The sequence below is a fragment of the Gadus morhua genome, chromosome 19, assembly GCF_902167405.1.
Source record: "Gadus morhua chromosome 19, gadMor3.0, whole genome shotgun sequence".
Taxonomy (NCBI): domain Eukaryota; kingdom Metazoa; phylum Chordata; class Actinopteri; order Gadiformes; family Gadidae; genus Gadus; species Gadus morhua.
Window position 1 is genome coordinate 2,102,367 of NC_044066.1, and position 27,985 is coordinate 2,130,351.

At 46.4% G+C, this 27,985-nt stretch overlaps 1 protein-coding gene across 7 annotated transcripts; it reads right to left on the minus strand.

The window, feature by feature from the left end:
- Positions 1 to 181: 181 nt before the first annotated feature.
- sec16a (SEC16 homolog A, endoplasmic reticulum export factor) lies at positions 182 to 25,587 on the minus strand. Of its 7 annotated transcripts, XM_030341252.1 has the most exons (32): positions 25,494 to 25,587; positions 21,804 to 24,183; positions 20,703 to 21,242; positions 20,377 to 20,525; positions 20,008 to 20,096; positions 19,664 to 19,865; positions 19,176 to 19,374; positions 17,756 to 17,927; positions 17,269 to 17,411; positions 16,716 to 16,777; positions 15,559 to 15,697; positions 14,336 to 14,578; positions 14,114 to 14,211; positions 13,837 to 13,918; positions 13,600 to 13,717; positions 13,401 to 13,512; positions 13,070 to 13,175; positions 12,566 to 12,706; positions 12,289 to 12,402; positions 11,887 to 12,094; positions 8,400 to 9,286; positions 7,255 to 7,302; positions 5,920 to 6,087; positions 5,271 to 5,375; positions 5,086 to 5,142; positions 4,550 to 4,670; positions 4,320 to 4,451; positions 4,008 to 4,090; positions 2,860 to 2,916; positions 2,439 to 2,498; positions 1,668 to 1,727; positions 182 to 1,516 (listed from the first exon to the last, which is right to left on the minus strand). In XM_030341252.1, the coding sequence occupies exons 2-32, from the start codon at positions 24,114 to 24,116 to the stop codon at positions 1,442 to 1,444; spliced, it is 7,083 nt and encodes a 2,360-aa protein (XP_030197112.1). In that variant the 5' UTR covers positions 24,117 to 24,183; positions 25,494 to 25,587; the 3' UTR covers positions 182 to 1,441. The 7 variants fall into 7 exon arrangements, with proteins under 7 accessions (XP_030197112.1, XP_030197111.1, XP_030197110.1 ...); XM_030341251.1 differs by having other exon boundaries at positions 8,616 to 9,286; positions 20,703 to 24,183; XM_030341250.1 differs by having other exon boundaries at positions 8,568 to 9,286; positions 20,703 to 24,183.
- Positions 25,588 to 27,985: the final 2,398 nt, after the last annotated feature.

The window sequence follows — 27,985 nt, forward strand, 5'->3', positions numbered from 1 at the left end:
CCTTTTTCCTACACCCTCTGTTTGCGCTCCTTGACTTGTGTTCATGCATACAAGTGCATTAGAGGCATGCATTGTAGATATTTCTATTTTCAATCATTTAATGATTCTCTACACATGGATTCTGACATTTTCAGAAACATTAAAGATCAAGAGTAGGCCACAGACAGGTCTTTGAAAGTGCTAAAGAGCGAAAAAATATCTTTATTTAATTTCGTTTTATTCTTTTGTATAGAATCTTACAATAGGGATTTTTCACTTTGGGGTAAATGACAAGTTTCTCTCAAAGGGAGGATTAAAAAAAAATCTGTTACACTGGTCTAGGCCTATTACCAAAGCAAGCCATTTAAGATCATCACAAACTATTGGTCTATCGGGTCTTAGGGAGACGGGACAACAGTTAGCAAAGAAATGTTCTGGGGAAATTAATTTGATGCAATAAGTTTTCATTTTTGCAACTCAAATTAATATGCATAAGCTGCAGTTGAACAATCAGGGATGTGAATCAACCACTAGATTATAACTAAAACAGATTTCATTCAAGCCCATCAGAAAATAAAATTAGTTGCTCTCATAACACACATTCAGGACTACGACTCGATAAATACAATCAATCAGATTTACACATTTGGATGGATTTGTTATACCACATTTAAAGAGGGACTTGTATTCTGAATCCTGGTGTTACTGAAGACCAATCCTTGTTTCTCTGAGCTGAACCACCACTCGGGGGGCCGTGTGATAGCTCGAGATCTTGGAGTAAACATCTCAAAAGTTGGAATAACAATCGACAAAAAGGTGCAGAGGTCAAGGATGTGACGTCCATCCTGTGGGTCTGACATCGTCACAGTGGAAGGTGCAGTCTGCTCCTTTTCAAATTGACCCTCCATGTCCAGTGCACAGGAAACAACGATATGCACAATTTACATGAATGGTTCAATTCTATTCCTCTACAGTCCAGACTGCCCAGAGACACACACACACACACACACACACACACACACACACACACACACACACACACGCTTGCAGTCAAGAAAGCCTGGACAAAAGGACCATAGACATGATACAGGGCCGGTGGGGTTCAGAGTTGAATCTATAATTGGTAGTTCATTTTAAGCATATGGTTTGGTGTGTAAATGCATCCATATTAAAATCTGACGCATTAAGAAAGCCCTCTATAAAAATAGATTGGGAGGAATAAGCCCTTTCAGTGACAGCATCTTTCCTATATATATATACACAAAATAAAAAAGCAATGGACTTCCAGTAGGAAACATAAACCAGAGAAAACAAGAGCGGGTACGATGTCAGAGTAGGATGAAGACGGTATTGGTGATGAGGATTAACGAGAGGGTCCTTCAGATGAAAGCAATCTGTCCATGTGCTTCAGTCACTTGCGGACAGGATGACTACCAGCTGTGATGAGTCTGTGGAGAGGGGTCTATTTCACCACTGGGTACTGCCTCTGGCCCCCGAAGCGGCCTTGCCCCCGCGGCCCTCCGGACTGTGCACTGGGCTGCAAAAGAGAAGACAAGGATATGAAAGACTTCCAAAGAAAGAACACCAACAACGACAGTCTGTATAGGTTACATTTAATTACATGAGTTACACCACCCCATTCTTTATAACCAATGTTTTTCATTGTCGCTTTCCTGGGGTCTTCTCACCTGTGCAAATTGGGCGGGGTTATAAAAGGTCACGCCTCCAGCGGGTGGGGCTTGCTGTCCCTGAAAGGAGACGGCAGCGTTAGACGGTACAGCCCAAATATTCAGTTCACACTGGAGTGAGGATGTGCCATTAAACCCTACCACTAGCTCTTGTGTATCCTGTGTGTATCGTCTGATGTATTTTCTCTTTACCCAATAAAGTAATGAACACTCCAGATGCAACAAAAATCCTTGAGGCCCAGCAAGCACCGTTAGAACACGACACATTAGTGAAGCATGCAAAGCGTTGTGGCGGTGGTTAGTGTTAGAATGCTGCCATGACAACAATGGGCTGGTCTTTAAACACACGTCTCCAGCAGAAGTCACTCCATGAGCAATGCATGACCAGGCTTTTGGACTGAACTACTTCAGTGTTGTAACTGTACATAACTGGTAGGTTTACAGCTACAAAGTATGAAACACCCTGGTTTCAGATACTGATGGACACTGATGATGGCAGATCATGTTTTGGATCTCCCCATGTCTGAACCACAGGCCTGCTGACGATGGTCATGTTTAATGACTTTAAATCAGAGCTGGTCGGTCAAATCAAAGAGGAGGGATCTATGCTGGAGACTGCAGGAGGGGCAGCTGGTGGCTATCTGGAGTAGCACAGATAACGGAGCCAGATGCCATCAAGCGTGCGATGTGGTGGGCAGGACGGGGTGGGTGGAGGTGCTTGGCAGGGGGGTTGGGTGGGGTTGGGGCGGGTTGAGACTCAGCTATAGGTACCTGGTTTAAATGCTGACTCACTTCACGTGATAAAGAGCTCATTGAGCTAGAACGTGACAGCTACAGACAGAAAGAGGCCACACAGAACAGACAACACCACAGAGCCAGGTTAATTCATCAGAGAACCTCCTTCACTGTAAACCCTTTTAGAAAGAAAGCCATGTTGGAAGTACACTAATACCACATTAGAAGGATTTCAAAATTAGAGCATAAAGAAAGCAAATTAATAACAGACAATGGAATTAGCTCATTTGTCAATTTTACTTCCCCGCATGCAATATATATTAATGTTAACACCCGCAACGCAATCCAGAGGCCCCCCGCAGGGCAGCGGGCTGATGGGAGCAGCAGCTCATGTGGAGGGCAGCGTCCTGACGGCTGCGGTAGTTACAGAGGGACGAGACCCTGGGTGTGTTCTTACCTCCCCAGACTCAGGCAGGCCATCTCCCCCTGGAGGCATCAGCGTTGGGTTGAACATCTGGAGGAGTTGGATAAAACATCATTTTGTATTCTCTCCGTCCCATGACCTTTTTCTCCCCAGTCTGCACCGCCCCAGCCATCGCATTAGGGGCCCATCAGGTCAGTCTGCCATTGCTCGTCGCCTTTGTTCCTTGTGAGGCGATCCGCCTCCCTGCTGTGTGATATCTCTCCTGGTCAATAGTACTAGTCCTGCCCCGTCATTTTATCAAAACTTTGCACATTGTTCAAACCCCCCATTTGCTCTGTGATAATAGGAAGTACACTGGAGTGTGTGTGGTTGATGGACTGTTATACATGGTGTAATCAATGCACACAGTTTAAATCCCTCCATTAGCGTACACACACGTCGAGAGAACTCCTCCATGAATCACCCTCTGCATTTACCACTGTCCTGCAAACGCTATAATGAACAGGTTTCCACGTCATCCCCTTCTGTCCAGGCGCTGGAGTAGCCAGTAAAAGCTACCGGTTTAGTGTGAGCAATGCTACATAGGCCTACTCTCATTATTGGGAATTGTGTCTTTGAAACTTTGAGGCTACATAGAAGGTCTGCACTAACCGAGTCAGACTCTGACCTGTGAGCTGACAGCCACTGGTATCCGCCCAGCAAACCTGGGATACTGTAGTATGGCTTTTTGTTTACAATATAACAATTTATAAATGAAAAGGAATAGGATCAGGGGTTAAACTGATCGATAGATCGCAGCAGTGGTCTCTGCAAGCTCCGGTTCAGGCAGGGAGAGTTACGCACCATGAAGGCTCATTTTATCCTTCTCATTCCAGATTGTTGAGAAGCTTTTTTTCCTCTGGATTTCCTCTGGCTAGCCGTAATGGATAAACAACAACCGAAATGGACTACACTAACACTCTTTCAGCACAGCACAACGCACACATCCAGATTTTAGACACCTACTATACTAGGGGCATCTTAATTGTGGGTATTGGCTATTTTTAGCCATCCTTTAGCAAGCATGCCGACCTATTCTCTTAATCTAATCCAATTAGCCCAATCATTCTGTGAAGACTAAGACTATACTACTATTATTGGGTTCTACATTTTGTCCATCAGTAGAAGGTTGTCCTTGTTACCTGTGGTGCAGCACCTGCACTGGGAGCAGCCTGCTCCTGGGCGCCTCCTTCACTGGCCTCCATGGGCTGCTGATCCTCTGGGGCTTTGGACCAACAAAAACATTAGTTTGTCCTTCAATTTGAGATTAGTGGAACCATATATATATATATATATAGTGTGTGTGTGTGTGTGCGTGCGTGTGCATGTGTGCGTGTGCGTGAGATGCTCTCATATGTTGCTGCTCAAAACTGCTTTTTAGGTTCGGGCACCGCTCGAAAATGCAATAATTGTTGTGCAAAAAGTGTCATCACGTTGCAGTGTATTACACACACCTGCCCCCGGCACAAACAGGTTGGTTGGCATGGGAGCCAGCGGAGCAAAGATGTCTGCCGGGGCGGGCCCCATCCCCCCGGGCCGCGATGTCTTGCTGGGGTTCAGGATGTCCACATAGCGGCTCTTAGTGCCTGAGGAAACAACCAGCCAGTCAGGCATCCACAGACATCACCATACTCAGGATCCCACATCCTTCATTATGATAGCTGAGGTCGGTTTCATCTCTCACCTGCTTTCCTGGAGAACATGTTGACCGGGGGCCCCCCTCCAGGGGGCCTGCCGGGCCCTCCAGGGCCCAGCATAGGAGGACCAGTCTTGAATCCAGGAGGAGGTGGCGGGAGGGGTTTACTCTATACATAAAAACAATTCTAATGTCATTTTGATCCAGATGAGGGATGACCTCGTCTCTTCGAGGTTTCAAGTTGTCGATAGAAAGACATTGCTGGGGTAAGTTTAGTTTTTCCGTCAACTACTCATCTTAACAATACTAGAAAACAAGGTAGTAGTACTACTATTTATTGTGGCAAAGCATTAATATCATGCAAAAGTTGAAAAAAAAATAGTTGCCATTAAGCACCATACATCCAACATGCAATCTATGAATTGACGATATTTAGACAATGAGTCCGGCCTGATGGATCAGAATCTACCGTGCCAAATCAAAGTGGAGGAAAGTACTACATCCAATCAAGAATCGACACTGGATGACCGGCGAGAATTTATTTTGAGATAAATTCAAGTTAAAAGAAAGAGCAAATAACAAACCTCCTCTTCTGGTTCATTCTGGTCCACCCACTTCTGCCTCTTCTCGTCCCACACGATCTAAAACACCATCAGTTACATGTCATGTGAGGGATGCAGACTCCCGTCTCAATATCTTAAATTAAACGAACAGTATGTGGTGCTAGCCATGGTCTAGCTTTATCATGAAAAAAAAAAATCCAACTCACAGATTTGTTCTTGTCATCGGGCAAGTGAGCCTCATTCTTGCCCTTCCTATAGAGCCAGTTCAACCAGCCGCCCCCACCGCTGCCGCCGCCGCCGCCACCTCCACCCTGTGGGGGACAGAGACAAACACCGAGATAAAGGCCCAATCCCATTTCTACCTCTTACCCCTTCCCCTCACCCCTTCAAAACAAGGGGGAGGGGTAAGGGGAAGGGGTAACCCTGCGTTCACACCAAAAGATGCTTTGCTGCCCGAACGCGTTGACGCCTGAGTTTTTGCGGCGCATCAAATCAAGTTTTGCGGCATGTCAAAAGTTTTGCAGCGCGGCAAAGGTTTTGCGGCGCGTCAAAAGTTGAAATATTTCAACTCGCGCAGCATTTGACGCGCCGCAAAATACGTGAACGCGCCCGCCGGCATGCCGCGCTGCAAATCAGATTTTGACGCGCCGCAAATCAAATTTTGCTGCCCGTTTTCTCGGCAGCAAATGCTGCGGCAGCAAAGCAGCAACGCGTCTCTACATTCACTTTGAATGGGATCTTGACGCGCGTCAACTTTTTGCATATTTTGGTGTGAACGCAGGGTAAGGGGTAGAAATGGGATTGGGCCAAAACCATCAGCTGGAGGGGAGAGGGAGATGGGTCGGTGGGGGGTACCTTCTTGGGGGAGTGCTTCTTGGCCTTCTTAGGGTCCTCCATGCGGGGCTGCTCAGGGATGGAGGGGGGCGGCGACGAAGACATCTGCATGGCCGAGGAGTTGCTGCGCTCCCGCCCCCCGGAGTGGGTGGAGGACTCGGAGGTGGTCCGGGAGCGGCGGCCGGAGGCCTGGGCAGGGAGCACAACAGGAGCGCGCTAAAGCAACAGCATCTTCTGTCAGGTCAAAGGTTACCTTTTCAATTCGGAGGTCCATGACATGTACACACAAACAAACACCGAGTTTTGTAAGGTTTTGCCCAGAGAATGTCAACATCCATATCAGAATACCTTTTTCTCAGTCTTGTGCTATTACAAAGTTAACTATAAATAATGCCTGCCTAATACGGAGTATACATTATCATTACATAATTAGCAAGACAAATCATTGCCATAAATCAGGACATAGATTGCAGATCTGCAGGTGTGCAGGTGTATCCGCCATGGTATCCTTTAGTAAAGTGGTTCTCAAACTATGGTACGCGTACCACCAGTACGCGATGCGCTATCAAGTGGTACGCAGAGGATTTAAAAATAAATAAAAAAAGTTACGATTAAAAACAGTACTATCAAAATACTATTATGAATGGAAATACATTTACCATGAGATCATGTTCTCACTTGCTGTGTGATTATGTGTATGTGTTTCCGTGTCTCTGTTCTAGTGCTACCACTTTGTACAGCTAACAATAAATAATATTATATTTAAGAAAAATTGTGCCTCCTGCATGAGATGTGCATAGCTGAATAGGGCCACAGACCAACACTACTGTATGTTGTTATATTTTATAACATCTGTCATAACGGTGGTAGTTTGGGAGAATCATTTTTTTCTGTGGTGGTACGCGGTATAAAAAGTTTGAGGACCACGGCTTTAGTGAACAGAAAATAGTTCATGTGAATTGAACAGGCGAGTACTCTAAAGCACCCTCTGTAGGATGGTACTATTCATTTACGTTTTTGGTCCTTATTTCTTCTTTTAAGTCAGTATGAGGATACAGGCATTGTGGAAGCAAAGAATCCAGATACTCCAATTCATAGATTCCCCCCCGCCCCCATCTTAATCGGCAAGGTTGCGTTAGATACAGCAGCTTGATTATCTACTAAACTAACCATCTATTTCCCCTTTGTTTGTTTTGTAGTTTAATATAGTGTAGTCGTCATTAGCCCATCAGCATTAGGCCAAAAACAGCTTCATAATGTGGTAGGGGGACGGATCCAAACTGTAGGAAAGGTCTCCTATGAACGCACATTACCAGAAATAATCACTAAAGTCAATTTGAAAAAAACCAATCTTACCATGTGCATTGAAGACTGTGAAGAAGTTCTCGATCTTCTCCCGGCACCCTGGAAAGAACACAGACAGGGTGATCATTATCATCCCTATCCATGAATCCATGCATTCTGAAGGTAAGGTATTGAGGACTTCAAATGGAACCAAAGCTAGCTTAAAGTGTAAGTGAACCCCCAGTTTCAGCTCAAATTTGAACACTGACATAAAGAGAACTCAGGGAAGGTAGGGGAGAGGTGTATCCCCGTGTTTTACGCCCACAGCGACTTCCTGATACTTTTTTAAGCTAGTGCACATCGTTAAGTCAGAGTGATATAATGAGCCATATGATATTCGCCACACACCGTGGCGTTAGACAGTAGGCATATCCTCTTCTCGGACACAGCCATCAACATAAGCACTGCCCTAACTGAGCTCCACACATCCACACCACCATGGCAGTAGCATCGCTCTCAGAGTTAGAAATCAAGTGTCATCAAAGTGCCACCGAAAAGCCATTTTAACATCACTAAAGGAACAGGACCCAAGTTTGGAGTAGAGTAGAATGCTCAGAGCTCAGAGCAGAGTAGAACTGGCAGAAACATTTGATTTGTCACCAGGTTTTTCTGAAATAACGCCATTAACTTAGTAACGATGACAAAATGGCATTGTGGGGGTACGTGCGACGACAGGCCTGCAGGGGGAGTATGGGCAGGTTGGGAGCGCACCGGATTGGCTGTGGGGGGTTGGACCCGAGTGCGAGCAGGTGTCAGCAGCACTCCAATCAGGGAGTGTTTGTACTTATGTGCCTGCTTTGTGTTTTAGTGGGAAGGGGAATCCAGAAAGGATCGGGAGCGGAGAGACAGGGGCGATCGCCGCCAGAGATTGCATTGAACGCACCCTGTGACCGCTTTGAGCGGAGTTATAATTTACCTTTAACCGAGTTATGTTTTGATGGACTTTGTTGGAGAGAAAATAAAAGGACTTTCTGTTCAAAGAGCAAACCTGGTGTCCAAGCGCTCTGTGAACCCGTTACAGGCATAATTACTATTTTGAAAATCATTGAAGACATACTACACAATTTGGGTATATATATACATGAAATATGGATTCACTGGCACTTTAAGGGCATGAGGTGACACAGCCGTGCATATATCAGGATCTCGTTGCTAACCATGTGAGCGCTTTGGTCGTAAAAGTCCGTCTGCGGCGTGAAAGAGTTCCTGCGCATGGCGTTAGACATCGGAGGCAGGGGCTGACCCTCGGGCTGGCCTAGGACATGCTGATCCATCATGGGCATGTGTCCAGGGGAGGGGGGCGTGTGTGGGGACGGCTGACTCACCGGGTGTGGAGGCATCGGAGTCATTTGATGGGGAGAGGGCTGGTTTACCGGATAAGGGGCTTGGTTCGTCAGATGGGGAGGTTGTTGGTTCATCAGATGGGGAGGTTGTTGGTTCATCTGATGGGGAGGTTGTTGGTTCATCTGATGGGGAGGTTGTTGGTTCATCTGATGGGGAGGTTGTTGGTTCATCTGATGGGGAGGTTGTTGGTTCATCTGATGGGGAGGTTGTTGGTTCATCGGATGGGGAGGTTGTTGGTTCATCGGATGGGGAGGTTGTTGATTCATCTGATCGGGAGGTTGTTGGTTCATCTGGGGGGGAGGTTGTTGGTGCATCTGGGGGGGAGGATGTTGGTTCATCTGGGGGGGAGGTTGTTGGTGCATCTGGGGGGGAGGATGTTGGTTCATCAGATGGGGAGGTTGTTGGTTCATCTGATGGGGAGGTTGTTGGTTCATCTGATGGGGAGGTTGTTGGTTCATCTGGGGAGGCATGTGAGAGCCCATGTGTCCCGGGTGAGGGGGCGAGGAGCTGGGCTGCTGCTGGAGAGGTGGAGGGTACATGTCCGAGGGCTGGGGCTGCTGAGGCTCGTAGGGAGAGGGGCCGGAGTCGGGGACCTGCGGTAGGTAGCCTGCGGCCGGGCCGGGGGGCACGGGGTAGAACTGGTGGACCTCTGATGGGTGGTGCTGTGGAACCATGCCGTCTTGGAGGATGGTAGTTGGGGCTGTAAGAGAACATATAGTGTATTTATAACACATATTTAGATTTACATGAAGAAATAACCAATAGCTCAATAACTTGCTAACTTCAGTTATATGTAAGATACAGATGGTGGATTTTAAGTATAACACAAACACATACCTCATGATGTGTGCCCATATGAGAAAACGACTGCATGGATTTTGTGTATCATCTTATCCTAGCTAGCTGTGTTGCATATGGGGAAGTGTTGCACGATACCAAGATTATGACTTTGATACGATATCTGCCCGAAAATACCTCGATACTCGATACTGAACTGATACCACGGTGAAAACCTAAAATATCTGGAAAAGAGATGAATAATGGTCCAGCTCGGTCTCACTATGGTTTAACTTTTAGCAGCTTGGTCCTTTCCTGCTTTTTGAGCAAATTACGTATTATTAGGCGTATTAATATATATAATACGCCTCAATCGGAATAGAATTCCACCAAGAAGAGGTGGTGTAGTCTGCTATAATCAACATGTATAAACTTAACTGGGCTGCCCAGTTCAGACCAAAGATTCCAAACGACTTGCAACAAGATTGTTTTGGAACGTTGCAGGGGAAAAGTTGCAGCAGTGCGAACTGGTCGTTGCAGCGCGGCTGATGCCGTTTCAAGGAGTCGCCAGAGATTGAACATGTCAAATCGCCAGGTCCAGTTTTAGAACACAACGATGTATTTATTTCTCTTCAGCCAATCAGGACACAGCACAGAACAACTTGTACGTCACGGCCTTACTCCGTCCCGGTCCCGCACTGTCCACAGTAGGCTACACGTTAGCTATAACCGTTGTTATGGTTACATGCGGCCATTCCAACATGCCCCCATTTTTTAGTTGGCCTACCGCCATTCCGACTATCAGTCTACCAATCAGTGACGGCAACTTCAGGTCAACATTGGGGGATCATAAATATTTCGTTCAAATGTGTTCAACCAAAAAGTAGCCGTTTCAGTATTATTTATCTGTAATTTGTTTGATTAATTCCAAATTTTGGTTGTGATGATGTATGACATAACCCATTCCATCAATTGACAATTGCATTTTACAAGTGTGTTGAGAGTGGCAGGGCATGCACTCATTTAACATGCCCTGGGAATGTATAAATATTCTATGAAACTTAAAACTGGACCATTTATTCGTTAGGGTTGGAATTAAACTCAATGCAGGACCACTATTGGAGTGGATTGGACGAACATTGGAACGAAATTAATTGTTTGGAGTGCTGCGGCAGAACGAATCAAGGAATGGACGCAGTAGCCTATAATATCGGCCCAAAAGCAATAGGCATACAATGCACTTTACAAAAGAAAAAGGTGAGAATATAGCCTAGACCAGTCCCTTTACACACAAATTCTCAAAGGCGATCAATAAAAATAAACCAACAGTTTTTGCCCGTAGAAATCTCCCTACAAAGATCGGCGTAGGCACCCTGTTTCTGCCGCTGAAGTAGGCCTACCCAACGGCTCCATATTCTCGGCTTTCTAACTCGCCGTCTTCTCCTCTTCATTAGGCCTTTTTACATTGTCAAGCCGTTTCGGGTTTTGGCACGCCCGGCGATTTCACCGTCTCATCTCCAGTTTCCTGAATAAAACCGAGGGGCTAAAATCCCCCTTTCGTCACCGCGCAAGCGAGTTAGGCTACTTTTTAGCGGGATGCTGATGCTGTTGCGGCTCTCAGTTGTGCCAGAGCGTTCAGTTGCTACGGAAACCACCTGAAGTCGCCGCCTGGTGCAGCAGTGTGAACTGCCCAGTTTTTAGAATGTCGCAGCCCGTCTCGTAGCAAGGAGTTGCGAGGCGAATCTTTGGTCTGAACTGGGCTCAAATGATTAGCCAGCTGATCAACTGCAACTATCCACTGATCGTGCGCCTGTAATCTAAACAGAGAGGTGTGGCGGGAGTCGCGTAACCATGACAGCAACTGTTTATCAAAATCATTCAGTGTGGAACGTGGATGCAAAACATTCCGAAAACGATATGAAAACGATAGTGTGGACGGAGATTGTTTTTTTTTTTTTTTTACCCGGGTTAGTGTGGACAGGGCCTCACTCTCACTCGCTCAGTGAACGGCCTGCTGCTGCTGTGGCTGAGTGCGAGCTGAGGGGCACGCCCACTGACTAGCCTCTGTGTGCCAGGAGTATGACTGAGAGTTGATGCTTGTTGTGTATGTGCAAGTCCTTTCGTTCAAAGTATTTTTTTTTCATATTTTCTCATTCAATTAAATTATTCATCTTTTTTTATAAAAGTATCAATGCTAAAAAATTAGTGTATCGTATCGTTTTTTGCATACCTTCTAGCATCGGTATACCGTGCAACACTAATACGGGGAAAGGCTTAACGCAGCGATTGTAAAGTGCATTGCACTTACAATCGCTACGTTAACCCACTGGTTCTATGAACATCCTTACTGTATTGACAGCAATATGTTGTTTCTCCTTCTTACAAATGTACTTAAAAGCATCTGCTAAATGCACTTATTTGTAAATTTCTCTGCTCAATGCAGATATTCATGATAGAGTCCAAATGATGGGGGAGCAAATGCAACTCTGGATAGAAGGCTTCTATGACTACGGCCCCACAGACCTGGAGGCATCAGCTGCACGGCCTGGGGCGGCGGCCCGGGCAGCAGGGAGCTCATCAGGGGGTTGTCTGAGGAGGCTCCGTTCATCTCTTGAGGCATGGTGTTGTTGTAGGGCTCCGCTGGAAGGGTCTGCTCCAGCTCAGAGCTCGGGGAAGCACAGTCGTACTGCGTGGGTGTGGCCCTGTCTGCATTGTAGGCTATCGCACCCATCTAAAACAGGAACAATGATAGGAAAAGGATTTAGGTATTAAGAGCAACGGTTTTGATCCAATTAATTTATCAGAGACGGGAGATGTAGCTCATCAGGCCCGTTCCTATGATTGGCTCTTCTAATGAGACATATTGCTGACCGTGTTTTATATTGTGTGTTGGGTGGTGGCATTGTTCTAGGTAACACTCCCTACCCTGATCTGTCCATCCAGCTGTCTGAGGTGCAGCAGCCAATCTGGCTCAAAGAACAGCTCCTGCTCCGGCTTCTCCTTCAACTGGGGGTCGTAGAACCGCAGCTTCTCCGACAGCTGGGTCACAACGGTAGAGGAAGGGAGAAGAGCATGAATACAAAGCAAATACTGAAAAATAACATAAAAAAACACAGGATGTATAAGCGATGTATGAGATGGAGGTAAGATGCTTAAGGACCCAGTGAGGGAGTGATGGAGAGAATGAGGGGTTGACATGTACCTGTATCAGCTGACTGATGATGACAGAGGAGTGATACGAGGGCTGCGTGAGGACACTCTTGGAGATCACCTCACAGTAGTGGAAGGCCTGTGCGCTGAGGCCTGCTTCAGCCAGGCGGCAGGCGTAGATCAACTTGAACACCTGGAGACCAAGGAGGAAGAGAAACAAACAATCAATGGGCAGGAAGGGGCTAGACATCTAAAGGACAGGTCAACTGCAGACATTTAGGTTGATAATCCAGGATCTTTCTGCTTAACCACTAGATAAAAAAACACATGCATACAAAATGCAGAGACACCGTATAAGTATTCACCAGAGTTATCGTACAAATAATAAACTACATTTTCAAAGAATGCTGAATAGTCCAGCTTGCAGTCTCTACCCCCAGGACAGAGCGGCCAAGAGACAGGGTCCTATTCCCATTCGGAGACAATAGTAATCCATGTTCATTTTGATTGAAGTACCAGTCTATCCCCTTATCTCCTATAAATACTAGGAGCGTACCTGGAAGTTGGGCAGGGAGCAGGGCTGGGAGCCCAGGGACTGGGCGTACTCGTAGGCCTCCGTCCTCTGGATTGCCTCGTTGGTCGCAAACTGGTAGAAGGTTAAACTGGAAGAGATCCACAGGAACACAACGGGGAATAGGGTTAACATTGGTTCTTCAACTGTTGAGTGAAGTGGACGGGAGGAACACTTTGTTAGAATACACGCATATTGATGCTGTATATTTACAACATAGCCAATTTACATTATTCAGTCTGGATTACAAAATCCAGCTGTTAAAAAATTATAGTGGTTACGAATAAATGTGAGTGAGTGATTGTGAGTGTCTAACCTGTGGTTGGAGCCAACTAGAACCATCTTGGTGCTCTTCTTGGTGTAAACCCCAAGTCCCACCTGGGCCATCAGGTAGCAGAAGTGAGCAGCATCGACGAGGCCCTTGGAAGCTGACCAAGAAATGAACAGTATAACAACTTAACATCATGAAGCCCATCTGCATACAGTTCTGTCCATTGAGCTGGCGGGGCCCCTACCCAGGGTGTCCCCCATGGTGGTGATGGTGCGGGTGTCCAGGTCCGGGGTATGGGTGAGGTTGGACAGCACCATGGCCAGATGAGGGCGCCAGTCGCCCCACTTCTCCTCTCCACAGGACTACAAATAACAAGATCAGAGAGCGACCCATTAAGACAGAGACACAGAGAGGAGGAGATAATCAGACAGCTTTACAAGTCATTTAGCCCGAGAAGAAGGGAAGGAGGAGTGCGTCATACGATGGCGGAGGCGGGCATCCTCCCAGACATCAGCTGGTAGACGGTCTGCAGAGGGTCGTTGATGGGCAGACTGTTGGCAAACCTGAGCACCAACAAACATTTCTAGAGTTAGTCCTCTCTACTAGCGAGGTGTTCATTTCTCTCACTAGGACATTTATATTACATGTTAAGCTCTCTTAAGGGATTGTTTTGGCACATGGTATATATAAATGAAACATTATGTTTGTATCTGAGGGAAGCTTTAAACCAAATGGTCTATGTCTCAGACCCTGTGTACCTGGTCATGACACGGGCGTGCGTCCGGTTGTCCATCTTACTGGCCAATAGTAGCGCGTGTCCCCACAGACCTCCCTTCATCGCCGCTTCTAGAGCATCCTGTTAAAAAAAAAAAAAAAAAAAAAAAAAGGAAAGGTTTCACACTTTTCACACTTCCCGCTAGGAATAAAACCCCTCCCTCATCCAGCACTATCCACCACCCAGCGGTGGACCGGTTCCCTGCCTTCTTGCGGCCAAACAGCAGCAGCTCCCGGAAGCGCTCCGTTTCCTTGCCGACGTTCTCTGGCACCGTCATGAAGGTGTCCGACAGGAGGGACAGAGGCCCCGCCCCCGGCTCCTCCTCCGCCCGCTCCAGCGGCTCGTTGTTGAAGTCGATCAGGTTGGCCTCGTTGGGACTCTTGCCAGGCAGCCACACTGAGCGGTGCTCCTTGAGCAGCAGGTCGGCGATGTCCGTCCCCACCACCGTCTGCAGGGACAAGGGTTGGAACACAGGTCCTTAGTCATCATGGAGGCCCCTTGGTTTGATAAATCAACTTCTCTGTTTATACTAGAGCCCGACCGATATATCGGCAGGCCGATATTATCGGCCGATATTAGGCATTTTTCAAACTATTCGGTATCGGCATTTATAATGGCCGATAAATGAATATTAAAAAAAAAAAAAAAAAAAGTTGGTCCACCAGAGGGCGCTCTAACACCCAAACCCGCTGATTCAGCCAGAGTTAGGCAGAGTTAATGGGAGATCGACGGAGATCATCGGTGCTGTTCATGTGTGCAAGTGTGTTCATGGTAAGTTGGCAACTGTCACGAGACATACATTGCTTGAATAACAATTAAAAGAACATCCCCATCAATTCTCTAAAGTCGATAAGCATGACTTAATTCATGACTACCATGTCCAGTTTTGCTGTTGTTACGCGTTAGCTGAGAGTGAAAAGGATTTAAAGGATAACTACAAATAACCAATGTTAGGGAAATGTGTTTGTTTTGTTGCGCGTTTCTGGATTTTTTTTATATCGGCATATTGGATTTTTAAATCACAAAATATTCGTATCGGTATAGGCCTTAAAATGTCTATATCGGTCGGGCTCTAGTTTATACCCAGGGCATGTTGCAGTTTACACTGAGATAACTCCACCATCATTTGATGAACGCTGTCAAATAAAGAGCTTTAAGTCAAATGTATTTGTGTGGTGCCTCCAACAGGGTCCTGAGCCACGCTACGAGGGAGGATGTAAGTATTTAGTGGTACCTCCAGAGAAAATAAGAGTCACATTGGAGGAACCAACCCTCCATTCTGCCTACTAAAGTAAAACCTCAGTCCCAGTATGGTCTTAATCCTATTATTCAGCCTTCATTGAACTCAAGGTGTGCATGTAAAGGTGGTCATGGACCTTATTTCTGATTAATAATGAAGTGTGCAGAGTCTCCCTCCCTGGAGCCTACCCCGTTCTGTCGGCAGAGGAGCATGATGAAGTCCCACAGCAGGCAGGCAGAGTCACGGTCCAGCAGGTCCTTGTTCCGCACGCACTCCAGGGCCTTGTTCTGGGAGAACTTGATCACGTCTCCCTTGTGGGTCTCCTCCCTGAAAGACAACAGACAGGCATCAGACAGGACCACTCCAGGCTGGGGTCCGTTTCAGGGTGAAGCGGACTCCAGGCAGGGGTCCGTTTTAGGGTGAAGCCGCCATGTCAATTCAGAAGGCATCCCGAGTTCAGAAGTACAGATTAGACTAGTCTGAGTTCAGTTACCTGGTACATAGCAGCAGGTCACATCTTCTTATCGTCTAATTGGTTTGGATGATGGCAACGAACACTTTATGATATCCAATAACTTCTATTGCATTCCAAGTATGGGTGTGCGATATGAGAATATTGTGAACAATAAAAAGTTGACGATCTGCCTTCACAGGGAGATCTTTAATACTGTGCGGTACCATCTATTCTATCAGTTTCAGTTCTATGGATCATACACACATCCAAAATCACTTTCTTCAATGAAGGTTATTACCTTCAATAAGGGTCATCACCTTCATAAGGGTTAGGCTTCCTGGACACCTATAGTATAGCACCATGGTGTTGGTGGATAGTGAAGCTCCAGCTGAGCAGTGGTTTATTTTTGGTATCCGAATCCAAGTGAGGGTTAAGCTCCACTTGTATACTTGTAGTATAACGTGATGGTGTGGCGCATCGCTCATTATGACCCTCATTTAGAACCACAGTACTAAAAAGGATCAAAAAGTTTGGTCGCAACACCCACCCTCCTGCCTACAACCCTCGGCCCGAAATGCATAATCTTTGTATTTTATATATTTTTCACCAATATGCATGAGAAAAATTATATTTTTATTTTTTTCTTACATTATTTTATTAAAAAACTATGCACACGCATATTGAGTTGAGACCTGAGTACCAACCTAGCAAATTAATGAACAAATATTTGAATATTAAACCCTATTTTGAAATCAACAAAAAAATATAGACAGTGAAACGCCGGTTTGAGTCAGTTCTGGTTTAAGCCTAAACCTGTCCAAAGCTGCTCCTTCGAACAGGGCACTGGAAGTGATTTGAATGGCGTGTGCGTGTTGTAACAGGGGTCCTTACTTGACAAGGGGGCCGGGGAAGGAGCGTAGCTCTGCCTGCTCATTGGTGTCCTGGAGAATGGTCTGCACTCAAAGAGACACTTACATTTAGCATGGTCTGCACTCAAAGACACTTACATTTAGCATGGTCTGCACTCAAAGACACTTACATTTAGCATGGTCTGCACTCAAAGACACTTACATTTAGCATGGTCTGCACTCAAAGACACTTACATTTAGCATGGTCTGCACTCAAAGAGACACTCACATTTAGCATGGTCTGCACTCAAAGAGACTTACATTTAGCATTTTACGTTTTATCAAAAGCTACAACAAATAACAAACGTTTGTGGTAAACCACAAAAATATAGTATTTAAATGCTTATTTCCAAGATTAGAGTGAAAATACTGCAAAACTAAAAGAAACCGAATTTCACCATTAAAATAATACCAAAACAGTGATCTAAAAATCGAAATGATGCTGAAGAAAGGGAATTTGGAACCAACTACCCATCGACCAAATGCAAAGCGGTAGATTAATTAAACTTCACCAATGCACAAACAGACCCACTTACCTCCATGTTGTAGATGTCCACCAGGGCCGGCTGCCCAGCCGAGGGCATGTTGGCCAGCACCTGGACCAGGTGCCCCCCGGGCCCAAAGCGGGCACAGCGGTGGGGCATGATGAACTTCTCTGGGGTGTGTGGGCGGGGGGGCGCTGGAGAAGTGGAGGAAGAAGGAGACAAACTTTTTATTACACACACACACACACACACACACACACCAGAAATGACTACCTGCCTTGCTGTGCGTTCATCAAAAACAGCAAGAATTACATCTCCATTTTGCTGTTCAATCTATTATAAATGATTGGCCCTAGTTGTTTAAGGCACTGCTATGTGGCGTTTGAAATGTGCTGCTCATCTATACAATACTTTGTTAAAGTTGTGTTTAAATGATTGTGTTTTATTATGTTGTTTACCATCATAATAAAAGTAAAATCAAAATGCAAAACAACTATTTTAGGCATTTGTTGTGACGATAATCAACGTGTGCTTTTACGTTGCTCAGGTGCGATCCAGGTGGACTCTGTGCTGTAGTCCGCAGGGTAGGTGTACTGGGTGTAGCTCTGGCTGCCGTCCGTCTGGTCCGGGTACTGTCTGTAGGGGTCACTCAGGATGGGTGCGGTGGTGTCGTACACCGTCAGGTCAGGTTGGCTCCGGTACACCTGACTCTGCACGGACACACAGAGAGGTGGTATATTAGACCAGGACCGCTGTACCGGCAGTACAGCAGATGGGAGGATAGCGGCGAGGACTTCTCAATCTGCTGTAGGCACGATTCCAGGGTTGTGAGGAGAGGGCAGAAAAACAACAACTATATTTTGAAACGAAAACCCCTAAAGCCCTCTCTCTCTCTGTTCCCTCCCTAAATTGCTCCGACAATGACCAGTGTTGAATTCCCACACCGGTCATTGACAGGCAAGAAGGATTCCCGAACCAACAGTCTTACCTACAGACCCTTTAAGACGGTTGCTAAAATGCTTTGCAAACCAGGCCATCTCCAAGACCGACAGGCAGAGATCTACCTACTGCTAATAGTCGGTGACGGTATGCATAGTTTAACTACAAGTGAGATTAGGAGATAGTTACCTTAACTTGGTCATTATGCTAATATATTTAAAATCTCACACTGTCTGAGACAGACATAGATAAATAAATAGATAGGTTATTAGATAGGGATACACATAGAAAAGAGATAGGAATGAAGATAAAAACACAGACAGAAAGAAAGATATGCAGGTATACAGACAGGAATGGAGATAGACAGACACAGGCAGATGAACAGATTTAAAAAACACAGCTGTGTCAAGATGAGAACAGAATTTTGCCTTTGACTTACTATTCTCAAATTCAATATTGTCAGATCTGTCCTGGCTATTTGTACTTTCTTGCAAACAACGAATATGTTGACTCAACGTTTCTGAACCAAAAATATGTTTAATGCCAAAGTTAATAGATATGTGTGTACCAAGGTTGTGTTTTAACTGCTATTGGGTCTTTCTATGAATGTTCTGTTGGAGTTCTGAGTGAATAGATTGGGGGTTATGCGATCTCTTGTATATATGCATATCATAGCGAAATATTTTTTGTTTTTAATTGCCAGTGTTTACACACCATGTTATCTTGATTTGTGTAAATGACTGACTAATTTAATAATTGGTCCTTGAGGCTACAGGTTTGACTGCATTTCATTGGAACGTGTAATATGAATATCATATTGTTCTTACCAAATTTGCCCGGGCTACCAAATATCTCAGAGCGATATCAATATTTATATTGTCACTATTGTCACACGATGTCACTCAGTTATAAAAAACATTATCCGTCCCTGTCAAATAAATCATCCATCAATAATTGACACCCAGCTCGGTGAATGTGATAATGTGACATATGATGATTGGTTTATTCCATGTGGGTACCTGCTGCGACCGGACACTGGATGCGCTGTGTCGGCTGTGCTGGGTGTGGTTGCTGTGCAGGCTGTGGGCTGACATCTCGCTGTGGACGCTGCGCCGGTCAAAGTCATCCAAGACGGATTCCTCTCTCCGGCGGTAGTCGTCATCGAAGCTGGCGTCGTAGCCCGGGTAGTAGCGCCACTGGTCCTCGTAGCCCTCCGGCCTGAAGGAGAACAGAGCAGAAAGGGCTTAATGAAGGGACACTGGTCGGCTGGCCACACCAAGCATTGCCCAACCAGGCTACAACAAACATTCAAATCGGTCCAACAGAGGAAGAGCAGTGGGTCATTATTTAAGCACATAAATTTAAAAAGGGATCAGATGTTGAATTAACTCAATTAACAAGAAATAGCTTCTTCAATAAAAATGTTAACCGCTCCAAGTACATTTTTTTTAGTACTACAAAGAACTGTCTGCCCTTTGGCAGTTAGGACCTTCTATATACTGCTTACCTAGCAAAGGGCTGTTGTTGTTGTTGTGGTAGTTGTGGGGGTTGTTGCAGTTGTTGTTGTTGTTGTTGCTGCTGCTGCTGCTGTTGTTGTAGTTGGGGGTTGTAGTAGGGGTCTCGCCCTCTGTAGGCCTCATCATAGTTGTACCAGTAGGACTGGTCGTAGTAGCCTCTGTATCTGGGATCGTAGGCACCTGAATTGTAGCCTAAGACATTTTGTTTTTAATTGCCAGGCAATCGTTTACATCCATGGAATTGTTCAATCAAATCTTGATCTGCAAGTGTCACAACAGCAAGATTTTGAAGTATGTGTAGTATCAAGGAAGATAATATAGCATTGGTTCTTACCATAGTCATACGGTTTCTTGTAATAGTCTGCATAATATTCCTCGTAGGCACTTCGGTTGGCTCTCTGGTAGTCTTCCGGGTAGCCTTGCCTTTGGATGGAGGGTTTGAACATAGAAGCATCATTAACACAAGTGAGGATTTCATATTGTATTTCATTGATTGCAGTTGGAGGATTTGCCCAATTGTCGACATTATTTAATACCAGATTGTTTGTGGTGAGATTTTTTTATGATCACAAAATGAGCTTGAGAAACGTTACGAAGATGTCTGGATGGATGACATTTTTAATCAGTGGTAACTATTGCTCCTTTGCCTTTGGATTCTCGCTAGCAAGAAGTGTATGGGAACTGATGGCAGCTATGGTCTCACCTGGATGACGACCTGTCCGAGTACTGACTGGACCGGGAGCTGGGCCTCTCGGGCTGAGGCTCTCGGTACTGGGTGTTGGGATCTCGGTAGGCCGGGTTCTGTCCTTCATATCTTCCATACCATGGATCAAACCTTCTGTATGGGTCCTCCTGGAATACAGCGGCAGCAAGTATTTACAGCTCACCGTTTCGGCAATCATTTGTTCAGAATTCAACTTGGCATGGCTCAGTTGTATTGGAATATATAACTAGCGTGCTAGACGATCAATTAGACACATAAGTGAGTTAACTAATGAATAAATTAATGAAGTACTACTCATTACATACATGGTAGTAAGGCTGTGCTCTTGGATCCCCAGGCGGAGGATACTGGCCAGGGGGATGGGGCGCTCTGCCATCAGGGTATTCTCCATAGGGACCTGCATGGAAACCTCCGTACCCCTGGACCGGTGCGCCTTGAGCAGGGCCATAACCCTGGCTACCCACAGAGGAAGGGGGACGTGGGGGTGCGGCAGGGTTTGGCTGGGGAGCCCCTGGAGGGACTTGTCCCTGGAGCCCAGGGTAAGAAGCAGCAGCAGCAGGAGGAGGAGGAACCGCAGAAGGAGCAGCAGCTGTGGCGGGACCACTCCCTCCAGTGAAAACGTGGGCTGAAGGAGGTCGACTCACTGCAGGACCCTGTGCAGCAGGTTGGACGTTGGGCATCTGGGGATGCTCTGCGAGCGGCTGCTGGGGGTTTGGAGCTGCCCGGGTGGGGGCAGCTTCAGGTGTGGGGGCAGCTTCAGGTGCATGTAGGGCAGCATTAGACACTGGGGCCTGGGGAATGCGTTCACCTTCGCCCCTTAGCCCCTGTTGAGCATCTTTGGTGACCTGCAGGTAGAACCCGGGAGCGTTACTAGCCTGTGGAGACCCTTGTAGAGGGGAAGGGTGGCCTGAGGCCTGCGTTTGGCTCTGTGATTGGTGCATAGAAAAATCAAGCAGTTCATAATTTGAAAGTTGTGGATTTATAGGGAGAGCAGAGTGGCTCTCCCCATCCATTGATTGAGCCCTTGACAGAGGGAGGCATGCGGCCTGTGATAACGGCAAAGCTGTGGTTTCCCATCTTTCGCATTCTGTCTGATCTCGAGCCAGGTTAAGTGGGCCCTGACTCTGGGCAGTAGAGGGGTTGATCATTGGTAATGCCATGAAGGATTGGTTCTGATCGGCCGATAATAGAGGTGGTAGGGAGATACTGGCCCCGTGCCCCTGTGAGGGGGGTCTCATGGGTGGACTGGTCTGCTGCCTTGGAGCAGCAGCTTGTGCAGTGGGAGGAATCACACTATAATTGGACACCGGAGGAGCAATCAACACAGGCTGGTGAAGCGTGTCGGCCACCAAGAGAGACGCATAGCCCAGTTGACCTTGGGAGTCGGAGAGATCCCCCACACTCACCTTCGGCGGGTTCTCTAGATTCTCTGAGTGCTGCTGTGAAGTGGCATTGGTTCTCTGGGGGGGTTGAAGGTCCAAAGGACCATCTTCAGGGGGCTGTATGACATCGTTAGTAGGTTCCCGTAGCGGGGCAAGGACTGGGGGAGCAGCAGGGGCAAGAAGGATGTTTGCTCCTAAGGTGGAAGGGTCATTTTGAGCCCATAGAGTAGTGGCAGGGCTTTCACAGGGCCGGTGGGCGCCAAACGCACGGGAAGACGGCCGGGAGTGAGACAGAACCACAGGGTGTACGAGGTGAGGAACTCCAGGTCCAGTCGTTAGAGGATGACCGGTTCCATAAATGTTTTCAATATTATCTGGGGGCTGCTCCAGGTTGCCAGGTACAGCATCGCCACCCCCTTCAGCAACCATTTTCGCCCTGTCAACTTCAATGGGGCGTACACCAACTCCATGCGAGCGTACAGGTTCAAAAGAGCTGTTTGCACTGGCCTGGAATACACCAGTAGGTTTGGGGGGGCTGGGTGTAGGGGGCTGACTGGTATAGATATGCTCCTGGGAGCTATGGTGCGCACCCACATCAGTAGCTGGAGAAGTGTCAATCTGCTCAAAGTATCCCCCAGCAGCCACAGCGATGTTAGGATCCTCAACGAGGCGAGGGCTTTCTTGCTGTATAAAAGTGCCCATGACCCCCTGATGTCGGCGGGACCCAGTTCCACTACCGTGACTTACATTACTGTAGCTTGATGACACACTAGCAGATCTCATTGGTCGTGGAATCGTATCTGGCGTCTCAAGGTTGGGACCTGCTTCATAATGGTCTTCTCCGGGGCCTACCTCACCAGAGGGGCTACCAATGGTTTTACTGGGCAACACTTCCTGGTTGGGTACACACTCAAGATTCTCCACGTGGTCAAGCTGAGGTTCAGAAGGCTTTTGGATGTTCACTGGGCATGCGTAAAGGCCCTCATTCATGTACGGTATGTGTGGATTGCTGCTGAAAGAGGCTCCATGGTAATCCCCTGTTGGAGGCTCTGCCTGACTGACGTGGGGCAGTGGAGGCAGTTGTGGATGGCTGTGAAGCTGGCCGGATCCCTGCATACCATTCACAGCTTTCTTACCCTCTCCAGCCAGTGTCTCTTCGTTCTCCACATCACTTCCTCTGAAAAACATTGAGACAGAACCAGATTCCTGTGCATATGGAAGTGGGGCCGCTCCTGGTAAAGGATCAGTAGTTGGGGTACTACGTTGAGGTCCAGCTGAGGTGGGCCGGTTTGGGGTGGGGCTCATGCCAATGCCCATTTGGTGGTAGACTGGATCCTGTGACGGCTGGTTAAACCAGGTATCTTGTGTGCCTGCGCCTTGACTGAAGTAGCTCTGAACCTGGAAGTGTGATTCATGCTGCTGAGGTACATTTGGATCTGGCCATTGTGAGCTTGTAGGAACCATCTCCGGGTCCTGGGGAAGAGGTGCCTGCACTTGGGAAGGCTCGGGCTGTGTTGGAGGAGTGGGGGCGTTATGATGAGGGGATGGTGGGTGGGAAGGGTATGCTTGAGGCTGGTGAGGGATGTTAAAGGGCTGCAATGGGGGGTCAGTGGTTGGCTGGAAATAGTTTTGCAATGACGGAGGGCGACTCCCATGATCAGGGGACCAATGAGAGGATGATGTTGTGGGAGGCACTGGCTGGAAGGGCATGGCTTGAGGAGCATGCTCCCCCTGGTGGTCCTGATGGAAATATGGCTGGCTAGGCATTGAGTTTGAAGCCATGGACGAGACATTATGGGTCGTCGGTGGTGGCTGTGCTATTGAATTAAAATAGCCCTGTTCTGAATTTGGTTGTGTATATCCTTGTGTGACTTGCGGCGGTAGCTGTCCTGGGTGCTGTTGAGTAGGAGGAGCTACACCTTGAGGGGTGAAAAGGTTTACTCCGGCCTGATAGGATGAGTGCGGACCGGAGGCAGCAGCTTGTTGGTGATCCACTGGCTGTGGATGCATGCCTGGGCCAGCCTGCGAATACAGGCTATTGGGAGCCATCTGTGGGAAGGGAGCGTTGCTATTGGGTACCATAGGAGGACCTGCAGCAGCAGCAGCCATAGGTGCTGGGGCTTGCATCCCAAAAGCAAAAGGGTCTGTCATTGGATGGTTACTAGATGGGGGTACCATCATTTCAGCTGGGGGTCCCCTCATTGCAACTGGGGGTCCCATCATTGCAGCTGGTGCTGTGGATGTGTGCTTGAGGGGTCTTAGCCTGCGGAAGACGTTGGGCCCTGCAGAGGAAGGGCCGGAAGCCCCAGGAGGCCCATTCCGTGGAGGAGGCTGCATGGTTCTACCGTAACCAATGCACAGACCAAGCCGGTTATGTTGCTGAGAATATTAGACTCAGGTGTAGCTAGAGAGAAAACAAATAAACAGTAAGAATGAGTATTGAAAAAGGAGGAACCATAGGGAAGGCAAAGCAAATACCAGGATGTTACCATGTTAGATTTCACCACACCCTCCTTTAGCTTTTGTTTGCCATCAATAGTTAAACGTGGCCATTTTTAGTAACCAAGAGCTACACGTAATATGGTCGATTAAAAAAAAAAAAAAATTAATATATTGTTGAACGGCCACTAAAATAGAACATACACATTTAAGGCTCTTAATATACAAACTATAACACCTAGTCCCATCTGCACTAGTAAAAGTTAGGAGGTTGGAAATAAAGCAATCAATATTGTGATGAAAGAGAAATGCTACACTAAGGGATATTTTGTATATGTGTACATTTCTTTCAATGACAAAGAATAATAAAAAGTCTACAGTGGATGGTGGATGCAAAAAATACTAAATATTACAACATCATATAACATTTTCAATGAAGGGCCTACAATAACGATGGAAACAAATATTGGGCCAAAATATATATTGCAAACAAACAAGCATGAATGTTTGCATTCAAAAGGTTACACGGCATATCCCTTTGTTAAATCGAATTTGAATAGTTTAAGAACACTATCAGGTAGAGCTAGTGTAGCGACAGACCGAGCTAGTGTAACGACAGACAAAGCTGTCGTTAGCTGCCGTTAACGATAGACCGAGCTAGTTTAACGATAGACCGAGCAAGTGTACCAATAGACCAAGCTAGCCGTCTGTTAGCATCGCAGCTCTGTCTGCTCGCCAGTAGTTTGAGACAAGCAACAATAACACGACGTCAGTCATCACAAATTGGTAATCGATTATCTTATTATGATCAGGTCTCAAACTAGTGTTGAGTCTCTTCGACCTGGTCCAATGTCCAGCTGAGAGGAAAGGTCTGGACGGTCTGGTGCTCGGGGGCTAACGGTAACTCACCGAGCCTTAACGTAACATGGCTCTAACGCGTTAGCAGCACATAATACGCTGTTCCCCAAAGTCATCGCTGTCGCCGACATGTCAACACTACTTCTCGTATCGGCTAATCGACGACATGTTTAAAACCGGATCGACTCTAACCTGTGTGAGCATCAAGTGATACTGACCGCTGACATGTCACGGAGCGTTTAGACGGGTCGGCGGTTTGAGCTAACGTCACATTACTGACCAACCGCTGATCAACAGCAGGTTACCTCATGGTTAACACCGAGGACATGGAGCCGTCGGGGCCTTCAGCTATCGGCCGCTATCAGCTAGGTATATTTCCCCCTGTATTTGTAGAAGATATAAGTGAGAAATCCTTACAAATGTGCAGCACAGTGAGCCTGACAGTCAGCCACCATCTTTAACGAACACATCCTACTGGGATACGTGTACAACCTACGTCACAGGTCAAACACCGGCTCGTCATCGCGGGGCCGGTCCATGTGTAGGCCTTTACGTTGTGTGATTCTGCATTTATTTATGTCAGGCAATTATTGACTATACAATTAGTTATGACCTCCAACTTTTCTGTAAGAATGTAGAAAATGTAATGGGTGGTGAATGCAATGGACTGACCATGAGTTCCATATTCAAAACTATATTTCGAATAATTAGAGAATTATGCATTTATGTTACACAAAATCATCTGGCGTTACTTTGCTGTGATAGCATTAAATAAACACAAAATAAATAGATGTCAGTAAATATTAAGTATTTTTTCAGTCCCAGCACTGTACCTGACCGACAGCAGAGGGAGGCAGAGTACAGTGTGAGAGTTGGGGGACCTGCTGTTAGCATGGAGGCAGGTCGTTTTAGTCACTATTTGAAGGCCTGAGCGTTAATCTATAGGCAATGGTGGCCTGCTGCTGATACCCCAGAGAAAGGGGATTCAGGGTATGATGTATAATTGGCTTCAGGATTCTTTTTTAATTGTTGGGAATTCTGTTTGAAGAAAAGACGATTTTGAGTGGTCACATTGGTACAGTTCTGGATGAATGTAGGAAAGTTCTAGATCTCATGAGGTGTCTCGCTTAATGTGCCTGGGTAGCAGAGAGTGAAATTATACTGATCAGGGCCTTGATTAGACTGTGCTGGACTATGGGTGTTTGGCTTTTGGATCGGGAAAACACTTTAGAAAAGCAAATCTTTTTCAGGTTTCATCTGTTGCTTTTCATCAGACCCCAGATCATGCACACCTATTGGGCCCTGGGGAGGGTCCTCTGGCGCTGAGATGTATGAAGCTGGGTGTGAGGCAGTGGGTTAGGTTAAGAAGTCGGACTGGGGATCTTAACGTCGGTTAGGTTAAGAAGTTTGACTGGGGATCTTAATGTCGGTTAGGTTAAGAAGTCGGACTGGGGGTCTGAGGCGGTCGGTTAGGTTAAGAAGTCGGACTGGGGGTCTGAGAAGGTCGGTTATGTTAAGAAGTCGGACTGGGGGTCTTACGCAGTCGGTTAGGTAATAAGTCTGTATCGGTATTTGTGAGGGTTGGGGGAGGTCTCTCTGCATATGCCAAAAGACAATATGTTGGTGTTCAAGCAGGAAGCAGGCTGTGATGCTAGAACTTTAGGGGGAGGGCGATGGATACATCTTGGTCCCCTGTACCACAGTGGTTGATGCCTGATATGTTTGAATTTGAGATTACCAGGCTTGAGTTTTACAATTCCTAAACAGGGTGTGGTTTGTTTTGTTTTTGTAACATTTAAGTATTTTGGGGGCGTTTATAATTTCTAATATAGTACTGTCCTCCAAACCAGTGGGCGGCAGCAATACGCTTTATAGTGTTCTAGACTAACTTTATATCTAAAGGAAAAAGAAGAAGATGACCCGACAAGTTCACACTGTACTACAACCTACTTTCTGAAATTTTGCAGTCCCGGTTGGTTTAACTTGACCTCAGTATCAACACCAGACATGCCGGCCTTCATTTTTAATAGGAGTTCAATTAGTACAAAAGTGTCTCTTGACGTTTTAAAACAAAATTATATGTAATGCAATAATTATTTGCAATATGTGTTTTTATCATCATTATTTAGCTGACTATAGCAACACGTGTAATTCAAATGTGTAAGACTGCGCCCCTCCCAGCTACTAGGTAAGAGACTATGAAAATTAAACAATTTTGGTGTTCAATCCACTCTAACTCAAATTGGCTTATTTCCATTAGCACTTTTGGCCACAATCGATGAGCTTTGAGTACAGATATGTCAAGGATGTTTAAGCTTTGAGACAGTTGAAAATCTCTGAGATTAAACTTAAGTGTTCCAAATTGTTTTTAACAAAGTATATTTTTTTCACGCAAAGATCCATGTTGCGTGTCTGAAACCCAAATCACACTTCTCAGATAAGAATGCAAATGCATATGCACAAGACACAAAAATAGATCAACCAAATCATCCAGGTGGCCGGCCACAAAATATGGGACCTAATATGTTTGGAGGAATTTCTGAAGCTTGTTTCTGAATCTTTTAGTTCCTTTCACCAGGGGCCACACAGTGTTGCTGACCTTGTGCACCCTGCAGATGTTCTTGTTGTAATGGATTTGAGCACGTTCAACAGACCATCCCATAGCTTCCATGGACATTTTATGGGAAAGGTTGTCTGAAATGGAGAGGTCGGGTATTTGCCTGACTTTGCTCTGGTGGAATGCCAGCGCCCAGATCAATATGCTCAGTGATCTCAGGACCGAACAGCCTCATGTTGGGTGTCAGGCCTGTTGAGTTATCTTTTTTGCGGTACAGCAGAAGGTATCATTAGGTCCCAATCCCATTTGTAGTGGCTAGAATCTTCTGCAGGTTGGCATTGACGCCCTCCAC

Excerpts from the sequence above, each read along its gene's own strand:
- sec16a (XM_030341246.1), bottom strand. The coding sequence starts at position 24,116 with ATGCAGCCTCCTCCACGGAATGGGCCTCCTGGGGCTTCCGGCCCTTCC. Across the intron at positions 15,698-16,715 it reads TTCCCCGGCCCCCTTGTCAA|GGAGGAGACCCACAAGGGAG; the intron begins GTAAGGACCCCT and ends GTTGTCTTTCAG. Across the intron at positions 14,579-15,558 it reads TCCTCTGCCGACAGAACGGG|ACGGTGGTGGGGACGGACAT; the intron begins GTAGGCTCCAGG and ends TTGTCCCTGCAG.